General features: G+C 39.5%; 1 protein-coding gene across 1 annotated transcript in view; it reads right to left on the reverse strand.

Annotated features, from left to right (window-relative positions):
- The window catches only part of magixb (MAGI family member, X-linked b), a 74,458-nt gene that overhangs the window by 19,246 nt on the left and 30,110 nt on the right, over window positions 1–25,102 (reverse strand). Inside the window, exons 4-12 of the mRNA XM_072682341.1 lie at window positions 20,368–20,487; window positions 17,726–17,899; window positions 11,912–12,095; window positions 11,547–11,617; window positions 9,913–10,080; window positions 7,965–8,502; window positions 6,809–7,376; window positions 6,171–6,234; window positions 5,252–5,638 (exon numbers count right to left, since the gene is read on the reverse strand). Of these exons, the coding sequence (XP_072538442.1) occupies window positions 5,252–5,638; window positions 6,171–6,234; window positions 6,809–7,376; window positions 7,965–8,502; window positions 9,913–10,080; window positions 11,547–11,617; window positions 11,912–12,095; window positions 17,726–17,899; window positions 20,368–20,487 (2,274 nt within the window). The remainder of the gene's footprint in view (window positions 1–5,251; window positions 5,639–6,170; window positions 6,235–6,808; window positions 7,377–7,964; window positions 8,503–9,912; window positions 10,081–11,546; window positions 11,618–11,911; window positions 12,096–17,725; window positions 17,900–20,367; window positions 20,488–25,102) is intronic.

The following is a 25,102-nucleotide window of genomic DNA, read 5'->3' on the forward strand; positions in this document are numbered from 1 at the left end:
CAGCATCACCGGACTCAGTCTACTGGGAAATCACAGCGACTACGGCTGCTCGGACACTGGCAGAAAGACAGATGGAAGCAGGGAAAGAAAAATTTAAAAAGAGAAGAAATATAGTTACGTTTAGAATCCTTCACACTTTTCAGGGCTGACTGCAGTCTCTCCAGCATGGCTCAGGGTGTATATATGTGTGTGTGTGCATGCGTGTGGAGACAAGGTCCTGATGCTGGATCACACTCCTCCTAAATCCCAAAGCATGTGAGAGCAGTCACATGTAAAATGCCGGCCAACGTGAGAGAATGAGCGCAGCGTGTGCAAGAGCAAACAAGTAAACAAAAAAAAAACAAAAAAAACAAAAAAAAAGAAAGCATGCTTTCCTCTCTCGTGCCGAGAGAGCTGCTCAGGGTAGCGCACTCATTTTTATCTTAGGCATCTGAGAGCAAATGAGTGAGAGAGAGAAAGAGAGGGAGGGAGGAGGGAGGGAGAGAGTGAGAGAGAGGGAGGGCGAAAAGCAGACGGACAGAAAGAAGGAGGGAGTAAAGACAGTGAGGTGGAGAGAAGGACTGATGGGGAGGAGCGAGCGAATGAGGGTGAGAGAGAGGGGAAGGAAATAGAATGTTAAAAACCACTGCAGAGCGAGGGAGGGGGGGTGGTGGGAATAAACAGAGAGAAGGGAAAAAGAGACAGACTGAAAAGGAGGGAGAGATAGAAAGAGAGAGAGAGAGAGAGAGACGGACAGAAGCTGGACACATGGAATGTACTAGATGGAACGAGAGAGATAGAGAGGGTGATGGGTTAGATGTGTATAGCTGGATGTGTATAAAGCGATGCAGGATGCAGATGAGAGGATAAGAGAGGATGTACCTACAAGTGTAATCTGGCTTTGGCGCTGTCGATTCATGCTGGTTATGCCAACAGAACAAATTAAATTGCAGTGGGGGGCGCATAAGAGCCATGATCCCTCCTTACCTCTTTATTATGTGTGTGTGGTGCGCATGATTTTAGGATTAAAGCAGACACTACAGATACTACAGCCATGCTGCAATGTGAGCAATACATTTTAGCATTTGCCTGGGTGTGCAGATTCAGCATTAAGGGTGGGGGTAGTTTTTAAGTCAGCATTACCAAATAGTGTTAAGTCAGAACACTATTTGTAATTAGGCATAATTTTCCTCACATTCCAGCAGGTGTCAATACAAGTGCAAGTGGCAGAAAAAATAAAACAAAATTAAGTAGACCACCCAATGTTCTACCCACCAGGACAAAGAGGCATGTTTACTTGCCTGTGAATCATGCTGCATGTCCACAACAGAGTGAAGAACTGCTAGTTATTTACATTATAGATGTAGTTCAAAAATGAATAAAACAAATGTGAGCCTAATGTTAGACAGAACTAATATCCAATAATCCAATAGTTTAGTGATTAGATCCAGTACAAAAGTAGTAGTAGGGCCAACAATTGGGGCCAACAGTTGGATATTGCAATACTTAGTATACAAATCACCATTTTGTTCTCTTTCACATGCCACACATACCTACTTTGAACACAACTTGGAAAGATTTAATCTTTGCTGGGAATGCTAAACTCAAATACATTTTTTGGTTCCATAAACAACCCTTTTTTTTTTATAAAAGGTGTGTGTGAAAAACCTTTGAAAGGATTTACAAAGGTAGATGTAAATGTTCTTCAGCAATGTAAAGAATCTACACATGTTCATCTTTTTTACAAAATGCTTCTTTGTGGAATCAAACACATGTAAACACAAATTCGATGGACTTGCTCAAAGAACCCTTTGTAGCACCTCTATTTGTAGGAGTGTAAAGTACACACTAATAGGTCTAGTACATGAGAAGATCAAAGATCTCCAGCTGGTTCACATATTTGCTTTATCACTATGTACTGGAAATGTGGACCATCTGGGGGTCCCTGAGGACCAGTTTAAGAATTACTGTGGTAGAATGCAAAATGGACAAGCTTGTACATAAGAGCAGCAATCTGTCTCCTTTGCTATAGACCAGACCCACTTTAGCATACTGAACTGGGTGATGTGTGTTGAGATGTGTTCTTCTGGTTGGAAACCACATTGGTAATGTTTATATAAACACTAGGGAAAATGCTAGATATAGCACAGCTTAAAATAAAAAAGAATGTGACTGATCTTCAGCAGAGATAAAAGTGAACGTTAGTGTCGCATTCCAGAGAGCTGAAGGACATGATGTGTGACCTTGCATCACAGGTAATTATTATGCATAGCCAATTCAGATCTAAATCTGATGACTGTGTTGACAAAGATGTCACCTGAACTTCTTCTCTCCTCCACCCACTCCATCGCTTGATGTGCAGTATGGTATCTTGCATTGTCTTGTTGGCAGATCAAGTATTAGAGAGAGAGCCCCGTTGCTATACCTTAGAGTATGGCATGTATCCTAGAAATTCATTTTGACTGACAGTGCACCATGGTATTTTATTAAATCTGGTAACCATCCTGTCCTCTACGGCAGTGCTGCAACTCATTTAGAGTCTCTGTGTCTGGAAAGCAAGAAAGAAAGAGAGGAAGACAGAGAGAGATTGGAGGAAAGGGACACCGAAGACTAATCAGACTAAATTAATAAGATATGCATAATTAGCTGTAGGCTAAAACATGCTAAAGCTCTAATCTGCTGCAGACTACTTTGGTGCTATTTTGGCTAATATGTCCTTTCTCTCCAAATCAAAGTCTGACTTTGAATGTGTGGCTTGTGCTTCAGTTAATGTACAGTTTACATGAATGTTAGATGTGAAGTGAGGCAGGGAAACATCAAGTCAATAGGTCCACTTAGTGCCATATGTAAACCCTCGTCCTTCAAAGACATCCTGTCTAACAAGGTGTGACAATACAGGGCAACACCTTCAACTCCTCAACAAGGTCCCAAGATTATTCCCCAACAATGTGTGCAATGAGACAGAACACTGCTGAAAAAGGCCATTGCCATCAGCGAATACCTTTGTCATTAGGGGATATTCCTGGTCTGCAACAATGTTTACATAAGTAGCATGTGTCAGAGCGATGTCCCGATGAATGACTGGATACAGGGTTCCCCACTGCCTCCTTGTGTCAAAATATTCACAGATAAACACATACGCAGGCGTCCACATAATCTTTGCTCATGTTTGTATAAAACTTAGATGAAATGACTGTGCCAGCCATACATCAAACCATTCAGTGACCCCTCTTGATGACAGTTTGAATGCATTCTGCACTCAGTCACCTGAGAAAGACCTTTACCTTTACACAAAAGCATCACACTCACTGAATGTGTGCTTTTAATGCAATTTCTAACTGTGTATAGATAATTTCTAGTTTCTTGCTAGTGTGGGGTCTTCGCTTGTGGACTATCCTTAATACCCACCAAAGGTTACCCACACTGGGTTTAGGTCTAGAGAATAAGAGGGCTATTGGCAAAAATTTTAATGTATGGATTTTGTATTTATGGATTTTAATGTAGGATTTTAATGTATGTTTGGGGTCACTGTCATACTCATAAGGTCTACCCATGACCAAGTTCTTGCCTTTTGGGAGAGGCAAGCTGACATTCTATAGGGGTGTCAATCATTTTGTCTCACATGTTTTTTAAAAAGAATACACTATTCATGTACATACCACTTTTGCATTAATATTTTGAGGAAGATGTGAATCACATTTAGTTTTCTGAGGGGTGGTAATAGTGCCGCAGACTGTGTATCTTGCAGTATAAGTAAGACAGAAATCTACAGGTTTTCTGTTCTTTTTATTAAGTGCAGGGAAACACACTGGTGTTGCCCTTGAGCTACCACATCATGTGAAAGACTGGGATTTGTTTGCTACACCAATAACAACACCTTGGACAAGATTCCTCACACTACATTGGCCCCTCTTATCCAGAGCGTCAGCTAAGTGCCATAGATGTTATTGACTGTGGTAAATGACTGTATGCATACAGTATTCATTTGTACTCTCCATTCTAATTAATGTGGAAATATGCTATTTCTAAATATGCAACTTTGTTTTGCTTAAAACTGAATTATTCATGGACATGCTACAGATTACACAGTGTAAATACCCGGGACCCCAGTGGACTCCACAGGTGATAAATTTACACTGGTGAAATCATGCTGTTTTTGTACTTTAGCTCAGCCAGGCGTCTTTAATCCAATCTGGTGTCCATCGCTCAAATTCAAGCAGGAACATCTCACTACAGGAACACCCCCAGCAAGCACTTTGACGCTGGGGACATTTTTTTTAGAAGCCTAAGCACTTAAGGGTGCCATGGCCTCGTTAAAAATCAAAGGAGCACTGCGCAAAATTAGGTCATCATGGGCTTAGGTAAGGGGGGAGTGGGAGGCCAGTAGAGTGTGTGTGTGTGTGTGTGTGTGTGTGTGCAGGCATTAGCATTAAAATCGCTGAGTCACTATCATTTAGCAAAGTTCATGTAGTTTTGTGATCATGTCAACATAACTAACATATACATGATATAAGAGAAATCTGTCCATTCCATTTTTTTTCTAGTCAACATGCTGTTGTCACCTCTGGATTTTACTCCATGTCTCTGACCAAAGAGGTTGTAAACAGGTCGACCAGGCAGTGCAGTGGATGAAATCCAAAGTCTCATGGAAGTATTTGTAGTCGCTAGCAAGGCCCAGTGCTGTTAGATACACTTCTAAACAATTCGCTTTTCAAGGTGAGTTTTTCCTAATTCACATCTTAGGGGTACACATTTAAGGGCTTCACAGAGGTCTCAGTCTCTGCTCACTAAACTGGCCAAAGACTAAATCAAAGTTAATCAAGTCTGCCTCCAATCTGTCTAATACCTCAGATCTAATATCTCGCTGTAACTGTGCCCAGAGACGGATTACACAAGCCTCGAACCTGAGGGCAAAATACAGTGCACTACCACACCAGCAGGTGTCAGCAAGTTCACAAACGTTATAGTAAAACAGGCCACAGAGCTTAGTTTTTTAAGGAGCTTTACAAATTATTTCATAATTTTCACCTGCGTGCCAAAGGTTTTAAGCTGGAGTTCTATGAGTTCTATGTTCTTGACCAGTGAAAATTATCCAACATACCCAGTATAAAACATTTGTGATCATTTACTCTCTCTTTTGATGCATAGCAATGATCTGGAAGCCACTGACTAAAAAACTTTTTACTTCCCACCAACACAATATATTAAATGAATAACGAAAATGACAGTGCTTAAGAAAGAATGTGTTAATACTACTTATAGAGACACTCACCTCTCCCATTCTCCACATCCTGTGACGCAATAACAAATCCGAATCCTTCTCCTGGCCTTCTCTTTAGCTCCACCTCAAACCCGCGTGGTGCAGGAGGCTGAACCTTCTCTTCTGTCCTTACTCTGGGGTTGAGGGCAGTCCCACCGTCCTCAGAACTCATCCAGTCACGTGGCTCCAGCGTCAGAGTGACAGGAATTGAGTCTAAGAAGCTGGTGCTCTGGACCAGTGACGATCGCACCAGAGTTTGTGGAGGTGGGGTCAGGGAACTCCGTGGCAGAGGTGGACTGTCAGTAAGACGAACTTGTGAGGCAGAGGCAGGACGTGGTGGCATGGAGTTGGACTGGTGTTCACGTGTAGAATTTGATGTGATGGGAGAATGTAAAGAGCCTGAAGAAATTTTTGACACAGAAACAGTGTAAAACATGAACACAAGTAATCAAAAAACAACAGATTCTTATTAATTTGTGCAAGATTCATTTTAAAATGGGATATACACTATATGGACAAAAGACTCTCTAGCATTGCTGCGAGAATGTGATTGCATTCAGCAACAAGAGCATAAGTGGGGTCAGGATGTTGGATGCTTATCACCCCACCTCATCCCCAACTCCCCAACTCACCACAAAAGTACTGGATGGAGCACCATCCAGTTCTACTGCTTCATAGCTTAATGCTGTTTTTTAAATAAATAAAAAAAACCTTTAGACTACGCCAGGCATTAGACATAGTGCCAATAGGTTCATGTTTATATGCTCTACAGTCATCAATTTTATTGGCAATACTTCTCTACTGGGACTAGACAAGTGTGTGTGTGCACTTGCACATCTGTGTCAGCAATGGGTGCAATTTAAATGAACTGAATGCATTACTTAGAATTGGTGTCCACAAACATTTGGACATATAGTGAAATGTCACTTGCCTCCTCTTTGAACCAGCAGAATGACCTCTCCCATGTTAGTGTGTTCTTGCAGAATCCGCTGCACCTAGAACAACATTCAGCAATTTATTTTGTACTTCATGTCAGTACCAGCCAAATGGAAACTTCAGAACCTGCAGTTATTGATGGGATGGATGAGGCTGCATATTGCAATTTTAGATCAATTATTACAGATTTTTTGCGGGAAACATGGGGACGAATTTTGTTGAAAGTGTAAACTTAATAATTTTAATCTAAGTACTTGAAAGTGTGCAAGTAAAATAGGAGGTATTTTATCATTGTTGAAATTTGATAAAGCAATTGTTATGAATATTTTTGTCATTTTGTACCTAACAGCAAAAGCCTAACAGCAAAAGGTGCACGCTTTTGCAATTTTAAAATGCAAATCAAATAAATTTAAATGTAAACCATAGACGAGGGAGTTACAACTCTGCCATATTACACCACTAGTAATTAATTTTCATAATTACTATGTGACAAAAGTGTTTAAAATAAATATTACTTACTGCCCACTGTACCTCCATTCAAGTTAAGATATTCAGCACAAAGTTACACTTTGAATTATTATTAAAATTTATGCTCATAACTATTTTTACGGTTGAGCCATTTCAATCCTGTACCTGAGTTAAGCTGAGGCTTTGTACGTCAGCTCCATTGATCTTCGTAATTACATCTCCAGGTTGGAGGCCGTTACACTGCTGCCGATCCCAGACTCTCTTCACCATCGCCATCCTGCCTCCATGCCCGCCCGCCATCATGCTGAACCCCATCCCTCTGCCTTCCTCACACTTGGCCAGGGCGACCGGCACCAGCTCTTTACCCCCAGTCCTGCCCCCAGTCCTACCACCACCACTCGTTGCCCCTGGCGATGGGATGCTGCTGCCAGGGCTGCCGCTGCTGGCACTGGCGCCGCTGTTGAAGGTGAAATACGGGCCATCTGAGTGGGCACTGGTTGGAGGGGTGAGTAGAGGGCGCTGGGGCTTCCGGAACTGTGAGTATCGCCGCCCTCCCTCCGGGGAGGAGGAGATGAGTGCAGAGCCGGTCTCTGTGTGACGGATGGGTGAACGAGAGGTGGGCGGGGTTGGGGCATAAGAAGAGAGGTCACTTTCGGAGGACTTGGTGGAGTAAAGACGTAAAGGCGATGGGGGGCAAAGGGAGTTATTGTTGTGGTTTCGGATGAGTGAGGCCCTGAGAGGGTAGTGAAGAAGAAAGACAAATTCATTACACCCCTAATGCACACTACATTGGGTAACTGCACTGATTTCCAATTAAAAAAACTACAAGATACAATATAAATAGCACATATATGAATGAATGAGTTATTCTACACATTAAGACTTTTTTGCTTTCATCCATGCTTATGACTAGTCAAGCGGATAAAGTGCTACCACAATTTAATTAGCCGATTTGAAATGTTAGTGTGCATGAATCTTTAAAAATCAATAATTTGTGTCTATTTTCCCTTTTATTTTCTCTTCTTCAAGTTGTCCAACTGCCTCAAAAGCCACATCTCTCATTACAGCTGAAATTATTGGACTGAATAGCATTAATTGCATATTTTGGATTTTGTCCAAAGGTAGCAGATAATCAATTAATTGATTAATACTATGGATTCACTATGGCTTACTATTTAAGTAGATATTTGAGATGCTGGGTGAAGTGATTGTGAAAAAAAATTCAGTAACAAACATTAAATAATTAATTAGTGGTGCATTCATCTTCCCAATACACAATAAAGGTAAAATGGGAACTTTTCAGTAGCCCTAATAATGTTACCTGTGTGATCCTATTGCTGACACAACCTCACTGTCACTCTGGCTTGCCAGGTCTGCGCTCTGAAGCCTTCTGATGCCCCTTGCGGATCGAGGCGGCCTCAGGAAGCCACTCTCACTCCCGTTGGAGTAATCGTAATAAGTTGGGGTTCTTGGTGGTGGAGAAAAATGTGACGAGTTGCCGTTGGCATCCAGACTCAACCTGGACGCCCTTCCTCCAAGTGCTCGAGAATACCTCCCCTCAGGACTGGACATTATCCCGTTAAAGTTGAGCAGTGCTTGATTTGGTAGTGGGGCCTGGGGCTGTGGCTGGGTGGTGGTGGGTGGAGGTGGAGGTGGAGGTTTTAAAGAGGTGTCCCGAGTATCCAGTAGCCCAGGACGCCGTTGTTTGGGGCACCCATCTGGATTGTAGAGCATTGGATAGCCCCTCTGGACCACCACATCCACACTGTGACCCACAGGGATAGACTTCAGCAACTCCACCACCTCCTTGTGAGAAGTGCCCAGCACACAAGAGTCACCGATGTAGACCAGGATATCCGCTAGAGGAAGAGACAAAAAAAAAAGCTAGAATAATTTTTTTCCTCAAGCTTCATAAGCTCAAAAAGGTTTTTACTAATGTTTATATAACCTTTTTCCAACCTCTCTTTATTCCACTTAGAGCTAAACCTTTCCTGGGAACTGCAATTTGAATGATTTCAATCTACTTATTAAAAAAAAATAGATTTTTCTATTGTTAAATATCATTTCTGGTTAAGTGCTGGTATGTAGAAACAGAAATACTGGTACTGCGTATAGGGCCATATCGTCCCACTTTGAGAATTGGTGTCATTACAATTGGTTGGACTGCCTATTAATGTGAATAGCTGATGAGACACTATGCCTATTAGCACCTTCATGGTATCACTCATTATGGCTTCCCACTAAGCTCTTGTTTCACAATCCTTAAACAAAGCTGTTGTCAAAATACACTTGCTCCAGAGGGACCAAAAGCCTGGATTTTCACTGTGGATGAAAAGAATGGATTACAAATGACCCGTGTTCATATTCACAAATGAATGCCATGAGAGACGGAAGAGAGAAAGGGCAGGAAATGGGGAGAGAGTGTGGGAGAGAGAGTTCCCTAACATCGCTGGATTACAGTGTGCAGGCCATTAGGATTAGGGAGAGATTGAGACAGGGAGACATTGAGAGAACAGGGTCATACAATCCAGTGTGGGAAAGAGAGAAAGTCCACCATGGTCAACAGCACGTGCAAATGCAGTGTTTTACACAGCCTTATGTCACCTTTTATTCCGCATAGATATAGCAGAAGTACAGAGTATTAATAGATTGAAGATAGTATTAATATATTAGTATATCCTCCAAAAGATTGCTTTGGTTATTTTTCACAATAATTTACCAAGATTACAGAACCTACACTCTTCTGGTATGTGTGTGTCTATGTGTGTGTGATAAAAGCTAACATTAGTGGACAGCCATAAAGCTCTGTACTCCAGTGCTGTCCCTCCTCTGGCTGTTACATGTGACCCTTTAGCAGACTGAACCACACTGCTGTCTCTTGTCTAACAGCAGCAACACCAGCATTCAGACCAATCTGCAGGCAACTGATTGTTTTGTTTTTGTAGAATGACTCTAATTCTGTGGCTAAGATACTAAATTTATAATTGTAAACTATACTGTAAAATATATAAAACGTTTTTATGAGTCATTTCATTATTACAGGTACTAATGTCCAAAAATGACTTTTAGTCATAATAATACAAAATAATGCAGGCTGATTTTTACACATCACATGTTTTAATACTTAAATAATATGTTATTATTGCTTTTAATTAATCTCTCCTTTTTTTAGTAGTTAAAAAAAAGCTTTCTGAATTTTGAAGCAAATCAAACTACTCAATCAGTGCCTGCAATGCTACAGCTGATAAATCTTTGATTGGGTTAATAACCTGAGTTGAGAGTGTGCGGTCCTCCAGGTGTAATGCTGTAGACCTGTAGGAATTCACTGGGTCTGCTGCCCCCTACGATGTTGAAGCCAAACCCACGAGGACCCTTACACAGCCGAGTGTGGATTGAGTACCCTCTTAACTCCTCTGGCTGATCCGTGAACTCTCCCACTGAAAATCAGAAAGAAAAATAAAGAACAAGAAAAAATTTACTTACTTACTTACTTACTAATTTACTAGTGTTGCATGGAGGGGCTTGGAGGTGGCACAGCGGTCAAAGTGTCAGTCCCATGGGAACATAATTGGCCCAGCTCTATTTAGTCTCCCTCTCCCCCCAGTTGCTAGTCAGTGCAAGTGTCTGTTAGCTGATGTGACAGAACAGTTAGTTTTCTTCTCCAAGCGTATTTAGGTGTCCAATAATGTTGCTTTAAGTGCAGCTTGTAAGGATGCAGGGGAGCTTCACAAGCTAGTCCCAACTAGTCAGTGTGAACTAGAAATGACCAGACTGTGGAGTGGAATACTGCAAAGAATTACAAAACCGTGATACAAGGAAACTGTTTTAGAAAAAAAGTTAACTAGTGTAGTAGGTGAGGCAAAAATACAAGGAAAACATGGAAGAAGAAGATGGAGACAAGAAGAGACGAGAATCCAAAGAAAAAGACTAAGAAAGAGCTAAGGAATGGACAGATGAAAAGGAGTAAATGTATGCATTGTGCTGTATTTCTCTGCAGTAACTGTTTCAACTAATGCACTACCGGAGTGACAAAAAGCATTCTAAGGCCATTATAAGCCTGAAATCAGACTCCCACCAAGACAAATATGGCAATGTATGTATTACAGCGCCCTCTAATGTTCAATATAATGTACAGGAGAATACATCTCCATCTCCTGTATGTACTGTCATACACCTGCTATTATTGTATTATTGTACAACGCCTCTTCATTAAATGAAAGTACTGTTTGTTATTCAAAATATAATATATTTTATGCAGTACATGTAGCACCATTACACCAGCATGCGTTACTATAGATAAGATGTTCTTCTCAGCCTATGCTTTATTCTTCCTCCTTCAGACACATTGCTGATCCAAACATGCCCAAATAATTTTGTTTTCTCTGTTAGGGTACTACTGGATTAGTGGTATGTGAGGAAACTGATGCTGAAGTTGGACCTTCCAACAGAACTATTATCCCAAGTCTTGGAAGATTCTGGAGTGGTCATTACAGTCGCCTGACTTGAACCCAGTTGTAGAAAAAAATTAAAGGAAGACCAGAATACAAGAACATTAATGAACTGGACGCTATTGCCCATAAGGAATGGGCTTGGACTCCTCAGGAATGCTACCAATAACATCAAAAGTAAGCTCTCCTAAGTACAAAAGACGCTTGTCATGAAGGGGTTGAATAATTCTGAGACTGCAGTAGTCATTAAAAGTGGCATTTGAAATCACTTATGTTATTTGTGTTTAGCTATTTATGTTCTTGTTTGATTGGTTTATTGCAGACGAATGAAAACCTATTTTGCAATGGGGTTGAATCATTTTGAGTGCAACTGTCTATTATTCATATTCTTTGCCAACATGAGCAGAATAGACATATGTGGTTATGTGGTAAGAGAGAGTAATCTAAGCTCTTACATTCAGTCATGCAAACCGTCTCTCTGCTCAATGTGCGGCGTCTGTGCCAGGACGCCGGTTTGGGCTGATGACTGCAAAACAACATGACAACACAAGATGTCAGTGTCGGCTTGGGAAAAAGCAAAGCAACCCAGAGTCCCTTCAAGACTGTTATTGATCTAAAACACAATCGCTTACACACTGTATACATTCACTGAACAGTGCTCTTTTATTTAAATCAAAAAATATAATTAAAGCTTATTTATTATTATTCTGTTGAAATAATAATGAATAAAATAAAGTGCAATCAAACACTCAAACCTTTATCAGCATTTTGAAGAATATAAACATTACAAACACTATATGTTCATGAACAGGTGACTTACTCCGTATAGTATGGTTCCCCTGAGTCACTGTAGTTCATCTCCCAGGTTTCAAACCCCGCCCCCCGTCGCCCTCTGCCAGGCCCAATCCCATTGTCCAAGGCACTGCCGTCCCCTCCACTGGAGTCACGGGATTGGCTCGGGGATAATGTGGGGGCGGGGACACTGCTAGCACCTCCCGAGCCGCCTATAACACCAACATCAGGAAAAGGAAAGACGAATTTGAAATAACTGGGAACACTACAGGTAAAAGAACTTGATCAAATATCTTCATGCTCTCAAATCAGGTACCTAGTTGTGTTTTCCAGATCACATTGTCAACCTATAGTTAAATTTAGTACAAGTAAGATTTTATAAATTATAAGTTCTAAATGTGATGTTTTGCTGTTTGGTTGACCAGAGGAGGGTGGCTCCTCCTAGGGTTTATTCTTACTCTACTCTTTAAGGGTGTATTTTCTTGCCACTGTTGCCATTGGTTTGCTCATGTAGAGTTTGATTTTGATTTGTTAAGACAAAATCTATTAAAAAATTAATGTATAAATACATTTGAATGACACATAATGTAGGACACATAATGGTATTACAAGTATAAGAAGGACGGCAGGTAGTGTTGAAGCTGTGCACCCTTCATTGACTTCTTCAGAGGTTCTTATACTTAAATCGTTCTTCAAATATGAGAAACATCTCTTGTTGATGGTACTTCATAAATCGTTTTACACTATTGTTACAATTTAACAAACTCTTTTTACATAACTACTCTTTGCCACACAACTGCTCTCCCTTACACACCCAAGTGAGGTGAAAATAAGAACTCCCCTTTTTAAGCCCCCTCCAGATAAAGGGTGAAACTCAATTGAGCCACTACAGTACATTCATTTACACTCACAGCATTTAACAGACACTCTTATGCAGGGCAACTAACCGTGTACCTTGTATTACAGAGGTGGGCCAATATAGTGTTAGGAGTCTTGCCCAAAGACTCTTATTGGTGTAGCGCAGCATAGTCAACCAGACCGGAAATCGTCTTCCACATGGTGTGGTAGCTACAGTTAGGATTAGGACCTGGGCTATTTATTTATTTTGGAGGATATGTATGTCTGTTTCTACAGAATTATAATTATATACTTAGTTTGGTTCAGAAAAATACATTTTATTCACCAAACAAAAAATTGTACGTCCTTGTGTTGAGCAGAGATCTCACAATACAAAGCTGATCTATAAGCAATTAAAATGAGCTAGTTTGCATCCAGATGCCTAGTTTTGATCACTGACAGTAATTTCCTCAAAGACAGCAAATGAGAAGTGCTCAGAAGAGACCAACTGGTATATTGCAGAATTTCTATGCACTGTTTCTGATGTTTCTGATGAAAGCAGTACCCTTATTTAAGATGAAAGCAACAACACAGCGTTTTTAATAAATCCACTGCTGTCTGGGCCTTGTGATACTTATGAATCAAACGCTTAAAGACAGTTAGTATATCTCCATATTTGTGTGTTTTTGATGCTGTTACAAGCAGAAGACCCGTCCTACCTAACAGCAGAACCTGATCTCTGTCTTGTACGCAGAAGTTCAATGCCTTCATCCAGAGTCCAACGGAAATCAGTAATGTGTCAATATCTACATCTAAGCGAGGTCAGCATTCTGCCCCTGCATTCTGACTGAGGGGAAAGCATATCTAATCCATAGAGACAGATCACTACGTAAGCCCACTCTGGTGATTGGCTGCAAAAGCACAGTTTGATCGATGCTTTTGTGACATCCGTGCCACTTCCCACGAGACAAACAGGGCCAGTGCAGCAAAAGTGCACAGACCAACAAAACTAAAGTGAACTTATGAAAGAGTTGAATGGACAGTTTTAGTGGATTGCAGACTGAAGTGACATCCACTTATGTCCGGCAGCAAAGAGCCAAATTCACTGAGGATTTACTAAAGCCCTTAACACATGTTAAAGCAATAAGGGAGTCCCTAAAAGCAACAGAATAACCGTGGATTGGGCAAGAGAAAAAACATTACTCTATTATCTGCCTTGTTGCTGGTTTTTGCCTTGATCTATAACATGTTGTCTTTTAGAAACAGACATGTTGTCTTTTGTAGCAATAAATATATCTATTGTAATAGAACATGATTCTGTATCCAGCTGAACAGCTTTCATTCCAGTAGCTAGTCTCATTATTAAGACTACAAAAGGGAGAGGTAGAGTTACGTAGCAGAATTCTGGTGCCTTTATTGCAGGATCACACACCAGTTAATGATAATATAGCAGATTAGAAAGCGCCAGTTTGGAAGATACAACACTGTTCTGATTCCAGGGTGGCATGCAATACACCTGCACTTGCTTTTCCCATGCAACCATAAATCCAAGTTCTTCCACAAAGAAACATCTATAGTCCATTTTTCTAGCCAGGAGACATGGACGAGGGCCAAGCCATGACAAGTTATTTACAAACTGGATTTAAATTACACTATATAGTACTGTATAAGACAACTGACCTGCATACTGGCTTACTGCTTACTTAAAGGGGGGAGAGTCATGTCCTTTAACGGCAGAAAATGCTGCATCATTCCAGAGCTTTAAAAACAAACAGCTATCGTTTACATCCAAGCAGAAATAAGCAAGAATTGTTAGCTCCCAATAATGAAAACAGAAATGGCAGCGGGGAGTGCAACCACAGTGGAAATTGGAAGACACTAAAGTCATAAACCATACCATTTTAACAGGAGTTTATGCTGGACAGTATAGGAGAGAAGGCCAACCCTCTGCAGATGTGTTTCTGAAGCATTTTATGTTTTCCATCTGAACAGATACACCTCCATTCTATCTACAGAAGCCCGTTTTAGGTTGTTTATGCATAAAGTCTGTGTTCTTTACTTTTGTGTGCGAATGAAGCATAAATTCCATGGAGATCCAGTCAATAATACACACCCACTTACTTACTGTGTACACTTTCTTCCAAATTCAAGGATATTAAAAATGCTTCGGTTGAAGTAACTGTTTCTACTGACCAGCAGAAAAGGCTTTCTATTAGATTTTGGAGCAGGGAGGATTTGAATTCATAGCAGCAACAAAAGTGTTAGTGAGATCAGGAAGTAAGCTGATCACCATTATACCTCATTCCCAACTCCTCAACTCATCCCAAAAGTACTGAATGGAGCATCATCATTCCCAAGAACACAGTTCCGCTGCCCCACAGCTCAATGCTGGGGGTTTTATATCTCTCTAGCCCACGGCTGACATTAGGCATGGTGCCAATAGGTTTCATAGGTTTATCTGCTGAAGAGAGTCACATTATGTTGGCAGTTCTACTCAAGGACAAGATAAGATGTTGCATATCTGTGTCAGCAATTTGGTGCAACTTGGTATCTGAATGCATTCATTAGAAGATGTGTCCAAAAATATTTAGACATATAGAGCAGACCTGCAACTATTGAACCTGCTGGTAAACTGTTTGAGTAGAACAAAAAGAGAGAGAAATCTAGATGATATTTCTGACTAAAGCAGATTAAGATGGAGCTGAGCTGGAGCCTCTGTGGATTAAAAGCAGAGTTGCTTATACTTTGTGTATGTTTATGCTTACATGGTGCTGATGAGCTGTGTGAATCTGGAAGCTGCATTTTGTCTATGAGGTATATATGAGATAACTTTCACATAACTGAGACAACCTTTTGGTATACAAGTATTACATTTGGTAGGACTAGGGGTGTAATGATAAACAAAAACAAAATTCTGAATTAAACTGAATTTAACATTCAATGTAACACTCAAGTCACAAGCTCGTGTTATCCTTAAGCTAAAATGCAAATCATAACACAACGTGTTTAAATACAATATGCTATATAATACTGTTACGTTCCTACCAGGAGCTAACACATTTTCAGCAGTATTACTTCAGTACACACAGCCCACTTCATCTGTAGAAGTAATGTTTCTGTCAGAAGCATGAATGCTTAGATGATGCTAGTTCAAAAGGCTCAAGCTTTAAATCTTTCTGGAAATCATTATGCTTGATATTTTTTGAAGACTAACATCTAACGGTTATTAATAGCAGCCAGTGACTTTTTCAAATCTCTTTTAAAGTCTTTAAATGATGTGTGTTAAGACTAAGATATGTGGCTTTGCTTTTTGTACACTCTTCAACAGCGCAAGTCAGCATATTTACTGATTTAAGAGTAAATATGTTTTTTTCCAACAGAAAATAAAGCAGAAAATGTAAATGAGCATCCAATAATGTTAGCACTCCACTCTGTTGTGGGTCAAGGGGGAACTTCACTGTGTCCATGGAGTGCAGACATAGCCATACCCCATTTAAACTGACTCAGTGCAAAGGAACACTAAGTGGAATAATGCATTAAAAGTTGTATAATAAAACAGCTCAGTATCTCCGGAATTATTACAAAACATCACAGTTTGTTTCTGAATGTTTTTTTAATCATTTTATTTACGATAGCACTCTCCCCATTCTCTCTCTCCCCATTGAGTTATAGATGATCGGATACTGTTATTAAGTCCAAGTTATTTGAATTATTTTACATTATAATGGTTGTTTATACATGTTACACCATTTCCAAACCAAAAATAGGTTTGCTATTGAGGAGTATATGTTAATAATGCTAAATACACATAAAATGAATTGGAATTTAAAAGGTTAAAGGTTAAGACTAAGGGTCTACTATGAGGGAAATAATCCTTCACAAACTGTTAAATGATTACAATAATGCTTTTTAACATCTGTTCAATGTCTCATATATGAAGAGTGTAGCATATATATGGCCCAGCTGTATAATATATTCTCCAGCTTTATCAATTTAAACCATAAGCATCCCCAGCTGGGACCAGAACAGCTGCAACCTGCCCCCCAATGCTAAACTAATTAGCATGCTCCCAGGACACATACTCTAAACACACACACACACAAACAAACACAAGTGTCATTTTCATCTAGAGTTCAGGACCATGGATAGTTCTGTGGCCATTAATAGATTGTATTATTGTATTACTATGCTGATACAGTCTCCTAGACATGATTGACAATTTACCGATGTTCTTTCACAGACAATGCAGTTGCATGATCTCACATTGAACATTTCCACTGTAACTGCATTGCTAGCATTTCTGTTGATTAATTAAAGGACCCATATTCTACATTTGTTTTTTTTTTTGACACCAAACACAGCCATAATCATTTTTTAAACTGCAATTCTTTTCTTTATTTAAACATGTTGTTTTTCTTACTGCGCTTTTAAGACTGATCTAATACTGATATATGTAAATGAGCTCTGTTCTGATGGGCTGCTCTGTATTGTGCCTTAAAAAACAGTCCATGCTGAAATACTCCTTATAACCTCTGCTTGAATAGGCGGGGAATAACTGCTCTAGAATGAAAAAGCAGCTAGAAAAAGTGCAGGCTATTTTGCAGCTTAGCACCCATATGTGGACTGTACTGACTGGGATGTGAATATTTAAAAATGGTAACAGTGTTTACACGTTACACCAAACGCTGATATTTTAAAAAGGGAGTTTCAGCATAAAACATGGGCCCTTTAATATGTCTCATGTGTACCATTGGTATCATTATGAAATTAGGTCATATGGAAGACACAGGAATACTTGATTTACCTTCTGAAATGCTGCTACAAAAGCATAAACGTAAGCAGGACTATTTCTGGCTTTTCCCACTAACAATACTACATGCACAAGTGTATTAGTGATAGAGTAACATTAATATGAATAATTATAGCATTTGTAACCTACCACTGAAAAATATCGGTTTCAGTACCCTGGTATTGTTCACGTTCTTCTTCACCCTCCTCTCCCTACCTGAGAGACCGGAGTCTTCCTCACTGTTGTAGCCTTCCTCAGCTGCTTTCTCCAGGTTACTAAGGGACTTGCTGCGCGTACGGAACTTCCTCAGCAGGTTGCGATGCTCCTGGTAGGTGATCGGGGGACTCTCTGGACCGATGTGGACTGGTCGAGGGGTCCCGTAATAGTTTCCTACAGGAGAAAGAAGGTGATAGAGACGCCTCTTAGTATTTCATTTACTGCAGAAACTTCTCTAATAACTATATTAATATCATCATTCCTAGATGCAAAGAGTGTATTTTAGTACATAGCACACAACAATTATGAACACATGACTACTGAACCTGCAGTTTTATATTGTATGACAAAATACATGAAAGCTAAAGAACGAGTTAACAAACACATACTACGTATTCTTAGTAACATATCAATGCTGTTTCTCATATTTACAGAAACAAGACACTCAAGATATCAAGGTCAACTTGGTATTTATAGCATCAAGTAATCGATGCAAGAAGACTTAGCACAATTCCACTCCAAAAACAACAGAAACGCTGAGCAAAGGCACTGCTACTGTTCTTCTCTGCTTCTTTCCCAAGAATAGACTTGAAGTGCATATTCTGTTTTCCTAGTGGTTTTAAAGCCACACATAATGCTTGCCAGTTATTGACTGAGTAGCCTGCCTTTGCAGCAGAGTGTAAATCATTGCGCTTGCTGGTTTGACAAGGTGAGTAAGACATTCATTGCGCTGCGTAAACGTTGCAGCGTCTTTTATGCTAATACATCTCACTCTCTTAATCAAGAGAGGGGGTGATGCAGCCCCTGAGAGTCATAACTCACATGTACACTCTGCGAGCGCTACATGGGTGATAATACCACAGCTGAATATTAAAGGGGAACGTTTAAGACATGAGATTTCACATATTGCACTCTAATATTAAATTGCAGTGTTTGGCAATGTTGCCTTACAATGGTCATGGAAGTAGATATTTAAACATAGTACACTATGAAAAAGGATAATGAGTAAATGCATGACCACGTTCTCTTGGCCACATCAAGAAAACACTTCCATTTGACAGAAAGATTATACTATATTATAAGTGCAGGTCCACATTTTCTGTGTTTTACATTACTACACAAAATGGGTCCAACACTGCCTTTATTGTTGGATGCACTGCAATCATACATTTAGAGTTTAATTCAGATCGCCGTGGAGTTAGTCTTGATATTATTAAATCACACCATGTCCTAACTGCAATTGACATGAGCAAGCAATAACATCCAGAATGCTCTTGTTATATTTAATGAAGCTGTGTATGAACAGCACCGTGGGATACAGATGAGATGCAGCTCAGTATAATTCAGCACAATGCAATGCAGAATGATGCATTGTCCCATTTTTTATAGATGCCCTGTTTCTATATTTGATGCATTGCTTGGCATCACACTGATGTTCCACCTTAACACAAACTGTAGTCAGGCCAGCTGTCTTTAGTCAAAACACAGTTAAACTAGCCAGAAATAGATGAGGAGACACTAATCTATAAGGCAGAGACAAGAGAGCTGTATGACCCTTCCTCTAGTTTTTACAAGGCTACTAGAACAAATGCAGGGGAGAACACAGGACTATTTGCAGTAAGCTACTGATGTATGCTTGCATGTGTGTAAATGTGTATAAAATGTAAATTGTGTTGCTATAATACCCTAATATTCTATAAAAAACGTGCTCCTGCTTATACAGACCTTATGTTCTCCACCCCTGGGGTAGTCTAAGCCAAGAAAAACATCTTGACTATAATAAATAATAGTAAAATAACTGCTCTATTATATGATCATTGTACTGTATAATTTAGTATTTTGTACAATATAGTTGTATAGGTGCGATGTGTGTTTTTGTTTTAAATTACATTTTAAATATTCTTAGAACTGTTATTAAGCTAATATTACAACCTGTTTTGAAGTCTCCAAATGTGAGCAAAGACATAAGGTATATTTTGTCATTTATATCCTGGATCAGGCAATTTAAACATTTTAACAGCAAGGAAAAACATTGAGTTGAGTAGATTAAATAAGAGCCTTGCTTTGGAATTAAAGTGTTAAAAAGGAAATTATGAAAGAAGCCATCCCTGCCAAAATAGAACATGACAAGTGACAGAAATTGAACCAGTCTGACTAATTCATGAGGCACTTGCGCTGAAAGGAAGTGTCCTGCTCTTTATATGGGGACAGCATATGCCAAGAGACCTCATATAACTTTTCCTTTTTTGCAAGCCCTGCACAGTTCTCCAAGGGAGAGGAGGAACATGCATGTATTAAAATAAGTCTATAATCTCTAAATGCTCAAAATATATTTGATCTTAAGTTTCTCCAATATAAGACACAATCCCCCTGGAAAGTTTAGTTTAACTAAATGTGATGAAGACTAGACCATCATCAAAACATACAATGGCAATAAAGGACCTCTAGTGTGTTGTAAAGTAGAGGTCCAATGAGAGACCTCTTAGTGAGTCCCCATCGTCCACTTAATCCCAGTGTTTTGAAACTGTAGATCTAACGTGAATGCACAGAACTCTGCAATCTCTCCTTACACCAATAAAACGTCTCACTTAACTAGTGAGGTCAAACCATGACCATGAGGAATGTTCTGAGTGTAGGCTGACCTTTAAACTTGCCACTCTCCAGCAGAGCTCCGGACTCCTCTAGAGAGAAGAACTCCTCGACGGACACAAAGTTGTAATCCACTCCTGAGATCTCCCCATCTCGAGGCTGTCTGGTTGTACCTAAAAGTTACAGCAGAGGGCAAAAAACATATTAAACACAGGAACTAGATGGGGGTTTTATCTAAGAAGTCCTAAAATCAAAATGTGAGTTTTGCTTTTGATCATGTGTTTAAAGCAATTTGACTGATCATCCGATTCCTATCGGAGACAATTCCTAACAGCTGGAAAATTCTGACAATTCTGAAAGCTGGTCAGTTCATATGATCCATACTGATCCATATGATTGATCACAGGACGCCGCTAGAACCAAAAGATGGCATTACGGATCTTACTCATGGCTGCAGAACCATATTAAAGCCAGATACCCCTTTTGAGAGCACATCATTCTGATCTCCACAGATGTACTATGTTTATAGACTCTCATGGCTGGTGCTCGAAGTTCGGCAGCATTTTAAATGTGGTTGATTCCAAAAAGCAAAGCACCTTTCATCATTTGAGAGATGATGCACAGAGCATTATTTGGACACCTAGCCCCTCCCTCGATAAGTATCGGCGATCAATCAATCATACTAAAAGATGCTTGGGGATCGGTATTGGTCTCAAAAACACGGATTGCTCCATCTCTATACTTTTCTTTTCTTCAGGCAATCGACCATATTTCCCAAGGCAGGATTTCTCAATTTTACTCAGATAAGTCAAACTTATCCAATAAGAAAATACAGTTCTTTACTGTGGGCTCAAGCTATCTTAAGCTAACTGAGAAACTCTTCTTTGTCAAATGCTAACAGATAAGCTTGAAAATGAGCTGATGTTAAGTATCATCAAATCCAGCAAGAGATGACGCATGACATGAATGAAAGACAGTAAGAAAATAGTGCTGTGTAAGAATAAAGGGTAGGCCAAGGTTAAGAATGATACAGAGAAACAGCTTTTGTAATATGAGTCATTAACATTTTCCAGTCTTTAGTGCTCTGCACCCCTCACACTGTTAACTCTGGAAGTGTCTTGAAGTCCTTTGTTATCATTAACATATGATACAACATGTCTATATTAACATATGATGAAGTGTGTAGTCTTACTGTGTACAGTGCTGTATGCTGTTTTTAGCTCTTATTTCCAGTGTATACATGTGCCTTGTGCTTTGTATTATCCTAACATCTTCTCCTTATTCTTCTAAAGCATTTCCCAACGTTCCCTTGTAATGTAGAGGTTAACAGGCTTATGATGACAACAGCCAGGCAAATCAAACAGTTCAACTGTCTAAATCCTGACATATCCCGTCTTCTCTCAGCAGAGCTCTACAGGCTCTGAATTGTAACACACTGGCACGCCATCAATCTTCCCTTCCCTCATCCTCCTCACTATCTTGTGTGATCTGACATGCACACACACACACACATTTCTAAATTCTCAAATTAAGAACCCCACAGTAAAGTCCCATGATGCATTTCACTTGAACATTATTTGTCCTCTTCACCCCAAGGTGCTGCATTCTGAGCTTTATTGCATTGTGTGCTTACGTATGTGTGTGTCTGTGTGTGTGTGTGTGTGTGTGTGTATTGACATATTCAGCCATAGCTCACACAGCCAGAGGCCCAGTGGTGTACTTAGACCGAGCTGTTTATCACCACACCCAGCACACGTCAATCACCCCAAGACCAGAAGCCATCAGGGAGGGGAAGGAGTCTGTGATGGGTCGCCTGTCCAATAAGAAGGGTGACCCCAGGGGGATTTGACTATGTGTGTACGTGTGTATGTGTGTCTCAGCCACCCAAACAATTCACATGCAGATACACTCTGGCAGATTGAATATTGATTAATAGAATAGAAGATAATAGAAAATGTCTCTAAATGTCTCTTAATTAGCAGTTCCATTAATCAATAATGACAGGATACAGACATCTACATTCAGGAGGGTCAACTTTAGAATGCCCTCCTGTAAAAGGGAAGAAATATTGTACTGCTTCGTCTTTGGGTTTCAGTGTCAGTATCAGTGAAAATATCACTGATAGCCTGCTGATATGTATATTTTGTGGAAATCATTAACAGTTATTTCACATACGTAGTCCACAAAAAACAAAACATACCTGTGGTACAGTAGTTTACATAAATAGCAAAGTGATTTCATTGCAACATTTTCAAGTAAATCTTTTAAATGATGAGAGACCAAGGAATTAAACACACTATATCATTTTTAAAATGCTGGCTAAAACTAATACGATCAGTCCAGAAGGTCACATTGTATACATTACTTACAAAAAAGTTAATTTACTACAGGATTAGCATATAGTACCTAAATGATGTCTATTTCCACTACCTAGGTAGCATAGTGGTCAACTGCATTGTCTTCCCTGTGGCAGACTAGAGTTTAATTTCCTGTCCAGGCAGGTACACCATGCTACACCAAAAAGAGTCATTGGGCAGGACCCCTAACACTACATTCACCTACCTGTGTAACACAATTCAAATGTAAGTTGCTGAGTGTCAGCCAAATACCGTAAATGTGGCTGTAATATCAATGACCGGTATCAATGTCTGTATATGTAGCTGTATTATCTATGACCGGTATCAATGCCTATGTATTATCAGAACCCAATACTCCACATTAGGGTAATAGGATCTAATCATGGCAAAAAATGGGACATCCTTGATAAATCTGAATATATACTGAAAATATTATAATTTATTAAAATGTTCAGCCTCCTAGCATCAGAAATGTCAAGTCCTACCACCCCACTATAAATACAATTAGAGAATCATTAGATAATTGAGACTAAACCACAATGTTTTTGATCATAATGCCTACCATAAAAGTGACTGCGAAATACATATTCTACACTGAATGTACAGACCTACATTCAAACAGCTCCATGTAAACAGTTTGGCTTTCTTATATAATACGTCTTTTTATATTTCTATGCTCTCATCTAAGGGTGAAGGTAAGGTGAAGGACACACTGATGCTACTAATTTCTACTATTGCGAGGAGAGAACTGCTCAAATGCTCACGGCACAGAAAGCAAAATTAATTACACAAGCTTTGGGGTAAACACATTCGGCTAGTGGGCAAATTAAGCCTCGGAAACAAGTTCTGGGCTAAAAACTAAAAAATAGCATTTTACCATTTATTTGTGCACAGATCTGTGAATAAACTGTCTTATAGAGGGTGTAGGGGATGTAACACAACACCACGAACAGCAAAGTGATCTGAACAGAATATGCAGCCTATTCTCTTTAGAGTCACTTAAACACTGAAGCAGCATTTTAATATGATTCTACTTCATGAATTTTTTATAAATGTCCCACTGTTACTTAATTTGCTTAAGAGGTATAATCTTTTATGGCCTACTGTCAAGCAGTTGATCATGTGTGAAGCATTCTTTCTCTCCTCTCATCTGTTTCTCACTCTCTTCACACGATTCCACCAGTTTGGGTTTTAATGGATGAACAATAATTACATAAGTGCATTCAATTCTCTTGTGCAGCAAAGTACTTTGGATTTGAATTTGAATAAATTAGTATCAAAACAAAGAACTATAGTGAGATAGGGATACAGACAAAGAAAGAGAGAGAGAGAGAGGGAGAGAGAGAGAGAGAGAGAGAGAGAGAGAGAGAGAAAAGGGGAAACGGATTAGAAGCGTAGACTAACGTTCAACCACAGTATTGCACTGAACGTCTTAATAAGCTGCGTAAAAATAGCTTACTCTGGTCCTGAGGCTTTCTGCTGACCCCTTCATTACTCACAAGCTTTACATGTGTTTTTAATATGGGTAGTCCATATGTTTATGAGAGACGACAGCCACAAAAGTCTTCTCTTTCAGAATGCTATACAGGTATGTAACATGTACAGCAAATGGTATTCTGATTTACTGTGAGTAGGTGCTTTAAAGCAGCTATTTGTTGCAGTTTTGTGAGCTGAAGCTTATTGCAATGTAGTGTACCGTGTAATATAACATTTTTGACTGTGCATTTACTCTACTAGACAAACCTGACTAGACAGGATAGCCAGATAATCAGTCACACACTTTAGGGCCTAAATGATTCATGATTCATGACTGTCACCAATCTCATTTATAAAGTCAACAATCTTCCTCTAGTAAAAAAAACTGCTTAAAAAAAGGCAGTCCCACTATTCAGCTATTTTTATGTACATACACAACTAATCAGCGGAATGCTTAACTAAGGAACAGCTAGAGTATAAAAACAAAGACAAAACGCTTAAAAATTTAATTTTAAGAAACCAGTGAGCTCAAATGCTTTCTCGATGCTAGCTGTTAGTCACTGGAACTCCTTGATAGATCCTGTAAAGCTGGCAAAGATGAAGCCGAAACACAGAAGCATAGCTCTTTTGCGCATGCATGTCAGTTTAGGAGCGTGAACTGTTCAGACAAATGTCAGATATAGGTCACATTAAAAAGATTTTTTGAGAAAATTAAATTTGGGCTGTGTGATTGTAGCCTAAGAAGTATTGTTGAAGTAAATTATAGTATAAATACCAAAAAAAATATTGGTCAGGTTCCTTAAACACATACAAATCATGCATAAGATTCTACAGATATGGAATAGTGCACACACAAAAACGTGCATAGTGGTGTTATAAAGATAGGACATAATATCCCAAGGGTTTCTCCTGATTTGCCAGATGACCCCTGTTTCCATAGATACGACCTTAAAAT

This window comes from Salminus brasiliensis, chromosome 6, assembly GCF_030463535.1.
Source record: "Salminus brasiliensis chromosome 6, fSalBra1.hap2, whole genome shotgun sequence".
NCBI classification, from domain to species: Eukaryota; Metazoa; Chordata; class Actinopteri; order Characiformes; family Bryconidae; genus Salminus; species Salminus brasiliensis.